This window comes from Phyllobates terribilis, unplaced genomic scaffold (assembly GCF_046119375.1).
Source record: "Phyllobates terribilis strain yellow unplaced genomic scaffold, ASM4611937v1 Scaffold_1__5_contigs__length_1240528914, whole genome shotgun sequence".
Classification (NCBI taxonomy): domain Eukaryota; kingdom Metazoa; phylum Chordata; class Amphibia; order Anura; family Dendrobatidae; genus Phyllobates; species Phyllobates terribilis.
This window is the reverse complement of record NW_027362761.1, coordinates 852,865,414-852,882,934: the sequence shown is the minus strand read 5'-3', so window position 1 is coordinate 852,882,934 and position 17,521 is coordinate 852,865,414. Positions and strand designations below refer to the sequence as shown.

General features: G+C 43.7%; 1 protein-coding gene across 1 annotated transcript in view; it reads left to right on the top strand.

Moving 5' to 3' along the window:
* Positions 1–17,521, top strand: part of MTTP (microsomal triglyceride transfer protein) — a 141,813-nt gene that overhangs the window by 28,624 nt on the left and 95,668 nt on the right. The window contains exons 2-3 of the mRNA XM_073638547.1: positions 2,841–3,028; positions 3,424–3,567. Of these exons, the coding sequence (XP_073494648.1) occupies positions 2,841–3,028; positions 3,424–3,567 (332 nt within the window). The remainder of the gene's footprint in view (positions 1–2,840; positions 3,029–3,423; positions 3,568–17,521) is intronic.

Sequence of the window (17,521 nt, the reverse complement as noted above, 5' to 3'; positions counted from 1 at the left end):
TTTTGCATTTTTCTTTTTGTACATTATGTAGTCATTGCAGCTGGCACCTGTTCACACCAAAGGTGTGCTGATCAGTTTTTTGCTATATTCTGTGGATATACCAAACATGTACATAATGGGAACTTCCTTTTAACTGATGAAGTCAGGTATATTGTTGTTGGAATATTTCATTCTGACCTGTAAGACCAACCAGTCCTAACCTCTAGGAGGAGGAGGGCTGACTCCTGACACATGAATTCCTTCCCCTCCTACAATTGTGCACCTGAGTGCATGCCACACAATAGCACTCTCACAATTACTTTTTCTTTTGGCTATTTGTCCTTTAAGTTGATTTTATTGAATAAAGTTGAAAGGACTTAAAAGGGCACTCAGTTGACAGTTTAAAAAAAAAAAAACCCTTCCCATTCACCCCTGTTCAACGTAATTGCAGCCTATTGCTTTCCTGATTACCACCATTCAATGAAAGTGAAATTCAATCAGTGTCAAAGCAAGATAAGTTAGTGGTGTCACAACGATATAAAATGGGAAAACGTAAAAGTAAACAAAAATAATTTATTGCTTACAAAAGTTTCTCTGTCAACATACCTAATAAAGTATCCTGAATGTATAACATAAGAGTATGCCGGGCAGGTGACAGATATGCATACTTAGCATGTCACTGACTTAGCCCGAGACACTTGCTTGTGCATGCATTACAAAGCTATGCAGTATTCTATGACATGATTTAATTATAGACCACACATACTTATGCAATTGGTGATCAGTAAATTTTCTCTTATGAGCTATTCAGCAACAACTCGAAAGCACTGAAATGTATTTTCCTCTATTATAACTTAGGAAACGCAATTCAGTGACAACTTGAAGACACCATAAACACACATTTCTTTATTCAGATATCAGAAGTTGTGTCTTATATTAGGAACACCTTAGTGGGTATTTTCTTTATAACCTCAATGTATGTATTTTGAGCTAAATAAAATGTTTGCAATGGGGTTTAAGGAAATATTCTGCACCATTTTCCTACTATAGCCTCTGTGTTGCACTATCATTTGCTGGCTGCAGAATGAGTTAACTAAGAATTTGTCAGTGAGTTCATTCTGATGGGGAGTTTAAAGGGGTTGTCCAGTCTCTCTGTGTGACTGCAGATGTATGAATCCTTCCAGCGCACGCACTGTGTGCTGTGGGGATACGCCAGGACTGGAGGGTATGTATGAGTTATACATACTCCCGGGCAGTGAGTGCGACCTTGCATCCATACACTTGTATTGAGCAAGGCCGCGCCCTCTAGTCAGCCACGGCCGCATCACTAGTCGGGGCGCCGCCTCGCTCAATACAAGTGTATGGGAGAGCGAGGCCGTGCCCACTGCCCTGGAGTATGTATAACTCATACATACCCTCAGAAACCGGCGAATCCCCGCAGCGCAGAGTGTATGCACTGGGGGGGATTCAAAAGTCTGCAGTCACACAGAGCGACTGCAGACTTATCGATTTGGACCGGACAATCCTTTTAAGATAACTCCTTTATCTATGATTGGCTAAGCTCACACAACTGTATAAAAAAATCATCCGATTTACATCCAGAAAAAAAATGGACAATTATTCATCTATATAGTCATCTGTATGCCATCCGAATTGTTTACGGCATCCGTTCTCATACATTTGCAATAAATAGAATTTAAAAGATCAAACACAGTCTTCTATGTTAATAATGGCAATGCATCCATAAAAATCAGATGCTATATAGTTGATTCATATGGATTTTTGCACCTATACACCTGAAATAGGAACGTCTCAAATGAAATACAGAAGAGTAGTGCATGCTGCAATTTTTTTCATGCAAAAATTGAATCCATGTAAAATTTAAAAAAACAGTCATCTGAACAACCCAATTGAATAACATTGGTCCGAATACTGTCTGCTTTTATCGCTGACAGCATCTCCACCAAAATTATGGTCGTAGCCTTTTACTGAGCTTTTCTCAGCCGATTTATGATCACATGAAAGTTTAGCTCACCGTTGAGTGTTTTGTGATCATAAATCAATTTAAAGGAGCTCCGTAAAACAGCCTGTTATGGATGAGCTAACGTGTTCATGCATTACATTGATAGACACGAAAAATCAGCAATACCTAATTTCTCCATTGGCAGCTTCTGGATTGACTTTCAACCATATTTATTAGTTTTCATTTATTTAATTGAAAACTGGAGAACTAAAATGGCAAAATACTGGCAATGTCAACACAACACTAACCACTCTTACCCTCTTACAACCAAGCCCACCCCCGCCTAGCCAGTGCAGAGAAAAGGAAAATCAACAGGTTTTAACCATTTGTCCAGAATGTCATTAAATCTAATCTCGATTTTTTTAGTTGGAAGAAAGATAATGGCCCCGAATCATCATAGTGTTAAAGCCAGAAATCTGGCTTAAACACTTTGATAAGTTGCAAAAATTTTGTGCAACAGAGTTGTGAAAAATGTTGTGACTGTAATTTTCTCTTCAATTCAGTTGATATGGATGAAGATGGGATGAGACGTGGCATCGCCCGCTTTTCTAATTCTTGATTTGTGGCGAGGCGCCTCTCAATGAATCAGGCACCCATGACTCCACCATGCTCCCTCATCAAGACTGACTGGTTGCATTGAAATATATTGGTTGAATGCACAGTTTTTTCTTATGCAACATTTAGTCTATGAAAAATATCATTTGAACAGATCAATGTGTTCCATGTTGGTGTATGTTACTTGTATGGATGGAAACATTGGTTGGACTGAGCAGAATGGAGTGACACAGTCCAGTATATACATTTTTTATGATGGTAGTTTTTACTCTTTTTGATGCAGTACATACAGCGGGTCCAAGGCTAAACAATGACAAGGTATATAAATATGCATACACTACGGAAGTGCTAATCGATAAACCAAGAGGATCCCTAGAGGACAGTGTGGGCTACAAGATATTATCAGACGTGGAAGTCAACTTGATATGGCGAAACCCAACCAACAAAGATGACCAACTCATCAAGATTGCGGTATGTTTTCTCACACCAGTATTACAAATGACTTACATTGATATTGGGATGATGTTGTACACATGAACCATTGAGCGTTTTAAGCACTTCTTTATCCCACCTTTATGAAAACAAGTCCACCAGTAGGTTCTCCATTACGAGTTGTACTAGGCAATGGGCCAATGCTAGAAACTATGGAGTTTTCTAGATTTCCCTTAGTCAGTTTGGACATTATATAAGATAATAAACTAAATGAGTTGTCCTTAGGATAGGCAATTAATATCAGATAGCTGGGAATCCATCACCAGGCACTCCCACCGATCCACTGTACCAGGTCCAGCAGTAGCCAAATGTGAACAGTTTATAGAGTGGAACTTAGTGGCCAATTCTTATTAAGTTGTTCCTTTTACTTATAGATGAAAAATATTAAAGTAGAAAATATACACATACGCCCACAAGGTCAGAATATTTTTACTGAGACCGATGATGCTAAACTACTTGGAGATGGTAACCTTGCTATTCTTCAGAAACCGATTCTTGTGCAGTGGACTAATGGAAAGGTAAGAAAGCAAAATTCATATTGCAAATATGGGATCAGACTATAGAATTATGCCATGCATGGCGTTTTAGACTGTATTGTCACCTATGATGAAGGCTCAAGTAGGAGCAGGATGTTATTGGCTATTGGCTGACCACTGCAGCCAATCATAGGCTTCAACAATTAAACCACTAGAATGGCCATCTTTGGAGACAGAAGGTTTACGGTGGGTGGTTATACATCATTTATATTTTTGTACCCATCCTTTGCTTCTGTATTTATTTTTGTATGGCAGACAACCCCTTTAACTACTTCTTTAACTGAACAGCTGAGATTAAAGTGAACATGTCACATCACCTAACACTATGGAGGTAATCTGCAGGTTAATAGCGTTCTAAAGCTGCGCTGCCACTACTTGCCAGCAGCCTATAACTGACATTGACTGACTGCCATCTCCGTAGTGTATCAGTGCTGAGTCAGCTGTCAGTCAGTGCTGGGGTGTAGATACAGCTACCACTCCCTATGTACAGAGCGGTGACTGAAGCTACGCCTCTAGGACTGAAAGCCAGAGGCTGCCAGGAGGAATAAATTCATTACTTCCCAGTAGCCGGGCTTTCAGTGTCTATGGCCGGCTTTAGAACACTATTAACCTGCAGATTAACCCCATATCTGCTGGTTAATAGCATTTGGGGACATAAAAGATTCCCTTCAAAAATTGTCAGCATAGACTTGTTCTTACAGAAGAGGTAAAATAATTTACAGTTTATCATAGACATTTCAGCACACAGCTACTGTAGTTACTATATGAGCTACATTTGAAATGAGCTGTATACTTATGACATAGGGATATTTTTGAATGCTGTGCATCATATAAGGCCTTAATCTCAGCGTATTATTTCTTTGTGACCTTTTCTCAATCATACGTCTCTAATTTTCCAAGCTTATAGGACAGTATAAAAGAATGAGAGATTTGCTTCAAAATGCTTCTATAATGTTTTATGTGCATTAAGAAAAAGAAACAAAAAATTGCATGAATTCACCCATTTGGGACATAAATGTCTATAAGATATGGATTCCACTGCGTATGCATAGCCACTAGTGAAGCGCGAACGTGCTTTTCCGAGCAGGCTCGGGAGCTAACCGAGTGTCTTTGGCGTGCTCGCAAAATAGGTTTGTGTCACCGCTGCACGTCTCTCAGCTGTTAGACAGCCGCAACACGTGGCTATCAAACAGCTGCGAATCATTCAGCCGTGGTGACGCCAGCACGCCGAAGATACTCAGTTAGGACCCCAGCGTGCTTGGATAACTCCTTATCCGAGCACATTCGCACATCACTAATAGTCACCTTTGACTTGATCAGTGTGGCCTCGTTCTTTAGATATATGCAGGTCCTAGCTTCTCTCTCCAACTTCTCCACTGACAGTAGCGTGCAATGGGGCCCTCTTCTCGAGATTGATTTGGGTCTCAATATTGGGACCAGAATCTATTAATTTTGCAAGTAAGGTTCTCTGCCAAATCTTTGGTAAGTGTGCTGTCCCTGTGCTAAGTGGACAGCACACTGATTCATGATTAAGTGTCCAGACTTAACATTTTCACATTATAAAAATACATTGCAGAGTGCCCTGACTGAAACAGCACCTGCTACATGCAGAATGACCCAGTACAGGTGACAGCAACTCTTGCATACACTGCAAACACATTTTCTTCAACGCTGCTCAAGATGTGCCGAACGTCGGTGAAGAAAATCACTTTCAACAGAAGACTTCATTCATTATAAGTTCATGCTCAAAACTTACAACTCTGCTCACCATCTGGTCAAACAAGTCTGCTTCACCACCCTCATCACATCACTAGCCAACAATCCAAAATGACTCTTCGAAACGTTCCACTCCCTCCTGAATTCTAAAGTACAGGCCCTCGTCATCAACCTCACCACTGATGATCTGGCCACTTATTTTCTAGAAAATAATCAACCATATCCGTCAGGACATTTTTGCACAATTCACTCAGAGCCTGGATCCCCTTCCCTTCCGCATCTCAAGTTCACTATCCACATTTGAACCTATTACAGAAGAAGTTACCAGATTCCTCGCTTCTTCTCATCCTACAACCTGCACCAGTGACCCTATTCCCTCACATCTCCTTCAGTCTCTCTCCCGTGCTGTCACTGCACACCTAACTAAAATATTCAACCTCTCTCCTTCTTCTGGTATCTTTCCCTCTTCATTCAAACACGCCGTTATAACCCCTTTAAAAAATCCCTCGAAAAGAACTCTGCTGCTAATTACAGACCTGTCTCTAATCTTTCCTTCATGTCTAAACACCTGGAACGCTTGGTCCACTCTCATCTAATCCTCTACCTCACGGATAACTCTCTTCTTGACCTTTTATAATCTGGCTTCCATTCTTTACACTCTACTAAAACTGCCCTTACTAAAGTCTCTAACGATCTACTAAGAGCTAAATCTAATGGCCAATACTTCCTGCTGATTCTCCTGGATCTCTGCTGCATTTGACACTGTGGATCACCAGCTTCTCCTCACTATGCTTCGCTCTATCGGCCTCAAAGAAACTACTCTCTCTTACTTCTCCTCTTACGTCTCTGATCACTCACTGTATCATTTGCCCCGGCTCTTCTTCCTCTACTCTTCCCTTTACTGTCGGGGTTCTCCAAGGCTCAGTCCAAGGCCCCCTCCTCTTCTCTCTATACACTGCCCCTATTGGACACATCATCAGCAGATTTGATTTCCAGTACCATCTCTATGCTGATGACACCCAATTATACACCTCTTCTCTTTACATCACCCCCACCTTAATACAAAACACCAGGGATTGTCTGTCCGCTGTCTCTAACACCAAGTTCTCCCTCTATCTGAAATTCAATCTCTCCAAAACTGAATTTCTCGTGTTTCCTACCTCATTTCTGTCTGTCACTCTACCCGTACTTCCATTCTGCAATTGATCTAAGACAAACATCCTCCATCATCTGAACCTCGCATCTCCGTCTCCAAGACTTCTTTCGTGCTGCGACAGTTTTCTGGAATGTACTACCCCGTACAATCCGATTAATACCTAGCTCCCACATTTTTAAGTGTGCTTTAAAAACACATATCTTTAGACAAGTCTATCACCTCACTTGACTAATCTATCTCTTCCCTGTTCCCTCTTTCTAAATTTTCTTCAGAATCTGGTTCCTCTTACTCATCTGTCTCCCCATCCCCCATGCACCCAATAGCACTTGGTAACTGTACCTAGACAGATACTGGATGATGACCGGATCATGCAGCTTATTTAAAATGACTTATTTATTATAATCATGGCTGGACCATACAAGACAAGCACTTTTTACCTATTGTATCCCACCTATTTACTTATATATTGTAAGCCTACGAGAACAAGCAGGACCCTCATTCCTCCCGTAACTGTTGGACTATGTGTTACTTGTATTGTCTTAATTGTCTGTACATTTTCCCACTTAATTTGTAAAGTGCTGTGGAATATGTTGGCGCTATATAAATGAGATTATTATTATTAATAGGAATAGCCAGTGTACCTGTGTACACCAGCAATTTTGTAAAACAAAATAAGCGATGATCCACATGAAAAAATCACAGCATACGCTACTCTGGTCCTTGTTACCTGCATGCGATGTCAGACAGGACCTACACATGTCCACTATGTGGACGTGCCCATGAAGCTATAAACAAAGCCAATCATGTCCCCAACTTGCCCTTTTTTCATACGGCCTTATGAGCCTGACCTTAGACCCAACTGTGGGACAAATAAGTCTCACAACCTTAGGTGTTATTTTGTTATTTCTACTTGTATGTGGCAAGCACTTGTAACATTTCCAACTAAGAAATTTGAAGAAAATAGTAAGAAGGTGTAAAAGGCGTGGGGCTCCGTCTGTTAGGTGAGGCTGAGTGAATCTAACCTTAGAGAGCTCCTGCAATGATTAGCTCTCAAACTAGCAGACATAGGGACCGATAAATCAAAGCTTTTACGCCAAAATGAAGTCGAAAACTTTTTGTGCAACGTGGTGTGGTGCAAAAATTTTGCAACTTCAGGCATTTTCAAACCAATCTGGACCAGCTCTGACGAAGTGGTCGTAACTGGGGAGGATGAAGGCATTGCCACGCCCTTCCGTCCAAGTAATCAAAACTGCTGGTGTTTTGTACAGCAGAAATGCTATTCCAGTCAGTGATTGGAGTAGTATTTCTGGCAAGGTACCTGCCTCTTAGAAAATGCTCCAAATTCATTAAGTAACGTGCACCTCTTAAACGGAATTTGTCACCAAATTTTTGTCATCTAATCTGAGAGCAGCATAATATATAGACAGAGACCCTGATTCCAGCAAAGTATTACTTACTGGGCTCTTTTGTGTAGTTTTGATAAAATCACAGTTTTATCAACAGATGATTATCACTAGAGGATTAGTAAACCTGTTGCCAAGCTGTCATCCATATTCATGAGCTCTGTATAGCCCTGCCCTCACCACTGATTGACATTTTCTGCCTATGCACAGTGTACACAGAAATCTGTCACTCAGTGCTGTGTGCAGGGTTATACAGAGCACAGCATTCAGAGAACTGGCAGATCTGCAGCAGTTGAAACTGTAATTTTATCAAAACTGCAGCAAGCAGCTTAGTAAGCGACACATTGTTGGAATCAGGGTATCTGACCCTACACTATGCTGTTCTCAGATGGGGTACCAAAACCTGGTGACAGATTCCCTTTAATTAATTAGGCACTTTATACTACAGGCCTAATCGGGCTATGCTGTATCTCCTGCAGGTGAAATGAATATGTAGCACAAGCTTCCTATGCTAACGACAGCTGCATTCTCAATGTAAATGGGAATTTGATATCATTAACAACTGGTTAAAGAAAGTCTACTGTAGGTATCACATATTAAGTCTTTAAAGACTTTAAACATTAATGGGCAGTAAAAAGAACCTTCTGTTATCAGATTGTACCAATAAAACGAATAAATAGGATATCTGTATAAAGGTCATACATAACCAATGAAAGAAAGCCACATGCTCAAATCAGTGGAAGCCTTATCTGAATACTGAGCAAATGTGCCTAGAGACAAAGAAATGCAAAACTGCTTTCAGGACACATGGACTTTTATAAAGCAGCTTTAATTATTGTGAAATGTGCCGTAGTCATAGGGTAAACTGTTTCCTTCGTCATCTGTAATTACAGGACAGGGTTTTCTTTGTGGATATTTTTTGCTCGTATTTTGCTTTTCAAACTTTTACTATTGTGTAAAAAAAAGTCTACAGATAAAATGGAAATTAACGTTTTGCAGGTAAAAACATAACTAATGTTATATCAAAACTATTCATATAGACTAGATTAAGAGAATTCTGTGAAAAATAATGGTAATCATTAAAATTAACGTGTCAGCAGCCTTTACCTGAACCCCCCCCCCCTCAAAAATAACCCCTCTATTCATTTGACTGTGTAACATTAGAAAAGATAAGGCTGTCGATGCCTTTATGACCCCAAAGTGCTAATCTAGAAGCGAGAAATCACATTTTGAGGTTCATTCTGGAAGTGCAATGGGGAGTGGTGATGCACTTACAGCTCCTCAGCACTCCCTCTTGGCTGATTGACAAGTTGTTTTCTCTGGTACACTAGCCACAGCCTGTCAATGAGCCAAAGGAGAGTGCTGCTAGATAAGGAATACAGCGGAGGCTGAGGAGCTGTAAGTGCATCTTCACTCCCCAATGCACTTTCAGACTGAACTTAAAAATGCAATTAATTGATCACTGCTGAAGCAGAACTTTGGGGTCATAAAGAAATTGACTCCCAATATGTGAACGTAGGCAGAGACCCATCAATACAGGGTAGCGGGTGGTGAGAAACACTGGCGGCTTTTGAAGTATGTTTTTCTCCCGAACACCGCAGCGTTTCAGATTCAAACACATCTGGCTGAGTTCATACAGCCAGTGCCTGATACATGCTGCCCGTGGATTGGGCGGGATGTATCTGTGGCACCCCAGTCAGGGCGACCGGATCACCGCCACGAGACTACAACCCTAAACAGATCCGGCTCCGGGTAAGCTCCCGCGTGCGCAACGCAGCACGACACAGGCCCAGGGGCGCGTCATATCAGGTGTCAGGTTTAGTTTAAGATGATTAAAAAATGTCTTCTATAAACAGATCCATACCTTCATTGTTTGTGTCAAGTATTGCCGCACCACTCCATAAACCCCTTAAAGGGAATCTATGAGTAGGATCAACACTCCTAAGCCATCAGCTGGTCTCTGTATAATCCAGCCATCTTTGATGGTGTCTTGCCAGGTGTCTGTACAACCTCCTATGGTATTGGCCCACATCATCATAGGAGGTGGGGTGGTATAGTGACTGCCGGAAAACCAGGCAAGAGAGCAGCAGAATTTGGGCAGCTTGGTGTAATTTTGTCTCTCTAGTCTCTGGTGGAATTGGCAATTTTTTTTACCTTTTTTAGTTTTTATGTTTAGTGTTTATTATATTTTGCAGATCTAAAGAAATGATCTAATTGAATGGTTTCTAGTAACTCACCTATATTACAGTTTCTTGTAATCTCCAAACCAAAGTTCATTTTGTGGTTCATGAGTCATCTTACATAGACGAGGTTACACTAGGATAGCACAAAGGGTAATTCTGAGAACGGTGCATAATTCAATGAAATCACTGCACTTCATGAAATATGTGATAAGTATGTCACAGCCCAGTGCTCACAGTTACGTACATTTTATAATACTTTCCTGCATAATTTAGAGGAAAACATAGACAACAAGCGCTAACCGTGAATATTATAATATCAAACATAGGTAAAACTGAAGTTTATATGGACTAAATTGGATTGATATAATTAACCCCTTAATGACATCCACAATACATGTCCCGTACGGTACCTTGGCGGACACCGAAAGCAAAGGGCCTCTGTACAAGAACAATATATGGGTTCTTTGCAGTACAGTTGTTCTGTCTATCTGCTGCTTGCTGATTTAGAGGTGGTAGTGGCCCCTTTACCTCTTGGGGGATGGTGGGCCTGCACAGGTTGCACCAGTGTTATGTCCACCAATAATATGACACATTCAAGGCAGGAGTTGAGATAGTTGCAAGATATTGAGATAGTTGCAAGAATCAGCTGTGGTGTATTAGCCTCGACGGTGGTGATGGGTTGTTATTGCAGTTGGGGGGCTTACTGAAGGACACCATGTCTTCAATGTTATTACTCCAATGGATCATGGATCTCTGCCACAGGACAGCGGTCAAAAGAGAGTGTTTTCAACTGCAAAAATATATAAAAACTAGTTAAAATAAAAAAGTAAAAAAAACATTAAACCTTCACCCCACCAAAAATAAAACCTGACCCATTGTTTAGATAATATACTTTTTTATTTAAATTAAAAAAATCTAAAAAGAAAAATAATTTGCCATTATATCCATGTCCTCAATTGTTCAAGCTAATAAAATATCATAAGTCTTCTTTTTTTAACGCCTTAAAAAAAATATCAAAGTACCAGATTCATTTTGCCTCTTCCAAAAAAAAAAAGAAATGGAAAGCTATAAAATATGTACCCTACAAATAATAAAAACTACAACTTATACTCAAAACAGAAGACTCATATACAAACTCCAGCGAGAGAAAAACGTTTTTTTTTTATGCCTTTTAATTCGTAAAACCACATACATTTGATATTGCTGTGACGCTCACAGCCCTAACCCTGGGAAGATGGGGGGATTACTCGGAGCCGGGTCCTGTGTTTTGGTGGGGTGCAGCCGTGGCCCGGGCCCGCTCCGTGCCCAGGGCCATCACATTAAAAAGGGTGGTACGGGCTATCAGGGTTGAGTGGTTGCTATCGACTACGCCACCTGTGGTACCTGGTGAAGGCCACCAGCGCTGCTGCAATCCTCTGAGGCGGGATGTTGTGGCAGCCGTCATTGATACTACTCCCCACAGGCGGAGCAGGGCCTCAGGGCAGAGACAAGGATGGAGGGGGTTGTAGTGTAGGAGGTCTGGTGCTACGTGGTGCGGTGCAATGCAGAAATAAAGAGTCCGGAGGCCATAGGGGTTGACTTCCAGGATTTTTTACTCACGATGGAGAGTACAGCTGCAAGGCTTCTCCCTGCTCCTCGTGGAGTTCTGCGATCACCAGGAACGGGGGTCCGACAACCTCCGAGTAATTCAAGTGCTCAATCAGTTCCTAGACTTCAGACCGGGTCCTTTCCTGTCTGTGTGTGTGTGTGTGTGTGTGTGTAGATAGGCCGGGTCTCCCTCTGGACTTCGCTCAGAAAAAGGGTACGGGTGGCAGCTCCGCTCCTTCCGTTACCCGGTGGGATCCTCTGGGCCTTCCTTGACCAGGACGTAGAGTAGCAAGGTCAGGTGTCGGGGGCCGGTACCCCTCTTGCAGCCGGAATCCCTCTGACTAGGCCAGAATAGCGAGGACAGGTGGCGTATACCGCTCCGTCTGCATCCCCCTGGGATCCTTTTGCGGTGGAGCTACACTCCTAAGCTCCGGGCCTTCTTGGTCATAGTCCTTGACCGGGTTGAGACATACGTTATCTGCAACCTGCCCCTCGACCCAAGGCCAGGGTACGAGGGCCGTGTCCCCATCCGCTGCAGGTTCACCCAGAAGCCACGTTCAGGGAGGGAGATCACAATCAAAGAACCATGAGCCAAGATGGCTGTTTATTAAATATGAAATATTAAGTGTCACTAAATGTGAGTCGTCCACCCTCACCCACTAATTGGTTCCCCCTATCTCTTGGTTCCCCAGTCTCCCATTTTCCAGTAGGGGCGGCACTCGTGCCCACTAGCCCCCTCTGGTGGGAGAAGTGTGGTGTTGGATGTGGAGGTGGGGTCCTGACCATTGGACCGTTCTTACCTCAAAGGAGGAAAACCACACCCCATTAAAGAGGTGCAGCATCCCTGTGGCGCTCGAACCCTCAGGGGCGCCACATTGCCACGATCATACTGACCCAAAGAACAAAGTTATCAGGTCATTTGTCCTGAAAAGTGAACAGCATTAAAAAATAATGATGAAATTGCAGCCAACAAAGAATTTTTATTCCTGTTTTCCAGTATGTTATTCGGTAATTAAAATGGCAGCACACAAAAAAAATAAAGCTGTTTCCACAATTAAAAAAAGTTATGACTTTTTAATGTTGGGCAGACAAAAAACTAAAGCGAGAAAAATGGCTTTAAGGGGTTAATGTAAAATTACTTTAAAATTATATGTTCTGTTGTGCAAAAAGGTTAAAGACCTGCTTTAAGACTTGGGCCGATTGCTAGAAAAGAGGACCCCAGTGCCCATCCTTCCCCACCAGCACATTAGCAACAAGAAAGAGCTATAAATGTTTCCAATCCTCAGATGTCCCCTAAAGCAAAAGTGATGGCATATCCTGACGAAATGCCACTTTTTCTATTGTGGGAATAACCCCTTTTAAACTTGAGAGCACCCCTTTAATGCATCCCCTATTGCTGGTGGTCCGATCGCAGTGGCCTCTACCGATCCCGAAAATATGGGCTCTGAAGAGCCCCGACTGAATGGAACGGAGGTCGATCATGCGCACTACTGCTCCATTCATTTTCTTTATTCATCTGATCTTCGGCATTCCTACTAGAATGAATAGAGTCAGTGCACATGATCCACCTCTGCTCCATTCAGCCGGGACTTTTCAGAGCCCAGGTTCCGGGGATCTGTGGGGGCCACAGTGGTTGGACCTCCTGCGATTGGAAAGCTGTCCCATATCCTCTGCATAAGGAATAACTTTTAAACTTGAGAACACCCCTTTAAAGGGTTTTGATAGGAACTTGTATTCTAAAACATTAGCACTTAATACTAAAGTTTCCAAAAAATATACTTAGCTTTTTTACACAGTAAGTAAAAAGATATACTAATGTATACCTGCCTCATATATGCAAACCGGAATAATACCCTGTATATAAGTTGAACGAACAAATCAAGCAAGGTGTAAACATAGCCTAAGTGAAGGACAGGCTTTTGAAAATTTACACAAGGACTTGTAATAAAAACAGGTTCTCCTAAGAGATACATAGGAACATTTAACCCATTCCCACCACATTGGGTAATAGTGTATGGAGTGGGCTTAAAAGCTGAGCCTCTCTATACACAACAAGCACCAGCTATGTTGTACAGACAGATCCGACCTCTGCTGTTTAACTACTTAAAGGGAATCTGTCATCAGGTTTTTGCTGCCTTTTCTAAGAGCAGCATAATTTAGGAAAAGAGACCCTGATTCTGGTGATGCATCACTTAGTTTACTGGGTGCAGCAGTTGTGATACAATTGGAGATTTTAGATGTAGCAGAGCTCAGAAAGCTAACACCACCCACACCGTTGATTAGCAGCTTTTTGTGTACATTGTATATTGACAGCAAACTGTTAGGCTATGTGCCCACGATGCAGAAATGTTGCGGATTTTTCCTGAGCGTTTCTGCATCTCCCTGGCAGAAAAAACGCATGAGGATTGTACATGCGGATTGTACATGCATTTTCCTGCCAGGGACATGCGGAAGTGAAGCGTTCTTCACATGCATTTCCGCATGCGGGTTGACAAGCGCTTTCCAAGCGATTTTTAGCATCACTTGGAAAGTGCTTGACAACTTGGTCACACTATATAAATCCATGCAAACGGCATGGATTTATATAGTGTGACCAAAAGAATGGTAAAAAACTAAAAAAAAGCTATACTTACCTTCCGATGGCCCCCGGAGTCTTTATTCGCTCCATCCTGGCTTGCCGGCAGATCGCGGTACACTGAAGGACCTGCCGACGTCAGCGTCGCGTGGCCCGTCACGTGACTATGACGTCAGCGCAGGTCCTTCAGTCCACCGCGATCTGCCGGCATGGGAGGACCAGCGCAGCGGGGGCCGTCAGAAGGTAATGTAAGGCAGCGCTAGTCATCATACTGGGGAATACTCGCTGCACGGGGCCAATTAAAGCCCACCAGCCACATTTTCCAATATGTCACAATACAGCAGTTTATTACTCTTCATAAACGGCTTATCACACAGTCCATCTTAGTGGCTCCCCGACATATTATACATATAATGTCAAGAGCCTTCCAGGTACAGACTGGTCCACTTGGCTCCAGTTATAGCCTCCAGCAAAGTCACTTATATCGATGTCCAAATAAATGTCCACATCAAGCAGTGTTTTACCTTTGCCAGGTTTTAGATGCTGCAGTCCGTTTGGTTTGCCACCACTGTGGCTTTGCGGCTTCCCAGATGGGGGTCTCCAGCCCTCGTCCCGTCTAAGGCTACTGGAATGTTTCACACACACATCCAGTGTTCGCCTTCCAGGACTCTTGCCTTCCAAGCCGGCTTTCCCTTCAAGGCCACTCGCATCTACACACACGATCCAGCCTCGACCTTTCAGGCTGCCAGGCTCAACCAGGCCTCACTAGGCCTCACTCTATAACGGTGTCCCACACAGGAACAGGCCTCATGCCTTTCACACCTGTCTCAAATCTACCAGGGTTTATATATCCATCCAGTGCACACACACACACAGGACCTGAGCTGATGTCACAGTCATGTGTTCAGATCTTCTGTGTGCAAAAGGACCTGTGTGATGTCACAATCAAGTGACCAGTCACCTGAGGGGGAGGTACCTGGTCGGCCAAAACATACCCTGGATCATTACAGTAATGCCAAGCAAGCTGCTGCATTACATATCCCCCCCCTCTGTTCAAACTTGTGGGGTTGAACACATAATATACACAATCCACTATAACCCACAGTTCACACCGAGACCATGTACTTGACACTTGCGTTGTCCAGCCCCTGGAACATTAGTTATTGACATTAGCCCATTCCTTAGGGACCTACCATCTGTCATTGTCACTGACTTCGTCAAGTCACATTTCCGGGTTGTAACTTTGTCAGACCTCCCCCGCTCCCAGCGGTCAGTCATAACCTTGTCAGGCTTCCCCCGCTCCCAGCGGTCAGTCATAACCTTGTCAGACCTCCCCCGCTCCCAGCGGTCAGTCATAACCTTGTCAGACCTCCCCCACTCCCAGCGGTCAGTACAGCAGTGCGACTCACATGCCCTTGTATCTAAGGTCCGGTTTGACTCCGTATTGTCCCGTCCTCTATTGGGTCGTTTGTATGGGCCACTCAAACCTGAGTTACTGGAGGTCTCACTACCTCTAAACCCACGCCCACTACTCTCAGGGCATCTTGAAAGGTCCCTAACTTCAGCTGTAGCTGTTCTGTTATTTAGGGGGCCCTTTCTCTGTCCGGTCTCACTATTTCTAGACGGCTGCCACCTTCTGCCGCTCAGGCGATGTTGCCTTTCCATTTGTAGTCTGGCGAGATTCAACTACCTCTCGCAGGTAGGTCACTTGGTACTCGATCAGCATGCGTATATATGCCAGGCTTTCTTCCGTTCCTACAGCGGAGAATGACACCATGCCATCTTCATCTGGTATCCAGTCCTGACGATCACGTGGACTGCTTACTTTCACCACACCAGACTTCTTTACCATCATCTGCATGGCTCGGCCACTCCTCCCAATGAGCTTTCTCACCAGACCATGAGGCACCCGGATGACCTCTTCACGCAGACTGTGAGCTTTTCTCATAAGCTCCAGTTGTCTAACGGCTTGTTCCGTCTTCAACCGGAGAAACCGCTTCGTGCGAATACATCGCCAGTGCATGTCACTTAGGATCGCCACCCTCTTCACTGTGACTTCGGTCATGGACAGGACCACCAGCTGTTTAGCTTCTGAGGTCGAGTACACGTTACAGGCTCCCACGGCCTTCTTAAACTCTTCATGCACGGACTCACTGGTGCATTCTTCCCTCAAATCCTCGGGTACATCTATGAGGCATTTGTAACGAGACGTTTCTGTCTCACCAGTGGTTTCCAGACGATCAACCAGCTCAGGTTTCAGGGACAACTGACTTTCAGCTTCTTCACCCTGTACGCTTCCCCTGAGCTGACTCACAGCTACAAATTCAAGAATTTCCGTCTTGACCACTTCCATTTCATATTTATCATCTGTTAACACTCTCTTAGCTCTCCTCAGGTCCACCTTCTCATGGTATAAGGGAGTGAGTGCAACGTGTTTGCCCTTTTCCTTCTCCAAGGAGGCCTTGTTCACTGAGTGATACTTTGCCAGGCGACTTTTGAGCCCGGAAACTTCTTCCTCTAGCTCCGCTACTCGCCTCTCAGCAGCCCATCTCTGAAGCTCTTCCTGCTTCAACTGCTCCTTTAACAGTAGAGTTCCCTCAGACCTCTCTGTCTCCAATGCGCCCACTCGGCTCTCAACAGCCAGTCTCTCAAGCTTCTCTTGCTTCAAATGGGCTTGTAGCATCTCCTTGAGCTCCTTGATCTCGGCTCTTACTTCCACCGAATCACCCGAGCTCGTATTATTCGAGGAGGTGTCTGCTTCATATCTCCCATCTCCAGTGGCCAACTCCTGGCCCTGGTCTGTGACTTCTCCGACAGACACCAGGTTCAGCTGGTCTAAGGACACGTTCTCCAGGTTTTCCCCTAGTTGCTGCACGTCACTCTGATACTGCTGCCTGATAGGCTCCAGCTCTTGGTCATGACTGGCCGTCTCCTCTTTCAGGGCTGTCAGATCCTTCTGCCTCAGTACTGTACCGGAGGTTGCTACTGGCCACGTCACCTCCTCTTCTGCCTCTAAGGGAGGATCCACACTTGAAACAAGGGCACACAGTACTACATTTTCTTTATTTTCACTTTCAGCAAAGACTACAGGAGCAACCTTTTTGTGGCCCTTGCGCCGTCGACGACGAGAGGGGGACTCTCTCCCCTCGTCTAGCCCCTCCTGATTGAACTCTCTTTCTACTTTTGTAGTGTCAGCGTCAGTTGTGGGGTCTGCGTCACTCCCTATGGTGTCGTGAACCCACAAGTCACCTCCCACCTTGACGTCACCCCCTTCTACTGGAGCTACTCCATTATCAACAGTCATATTGTAATTTTT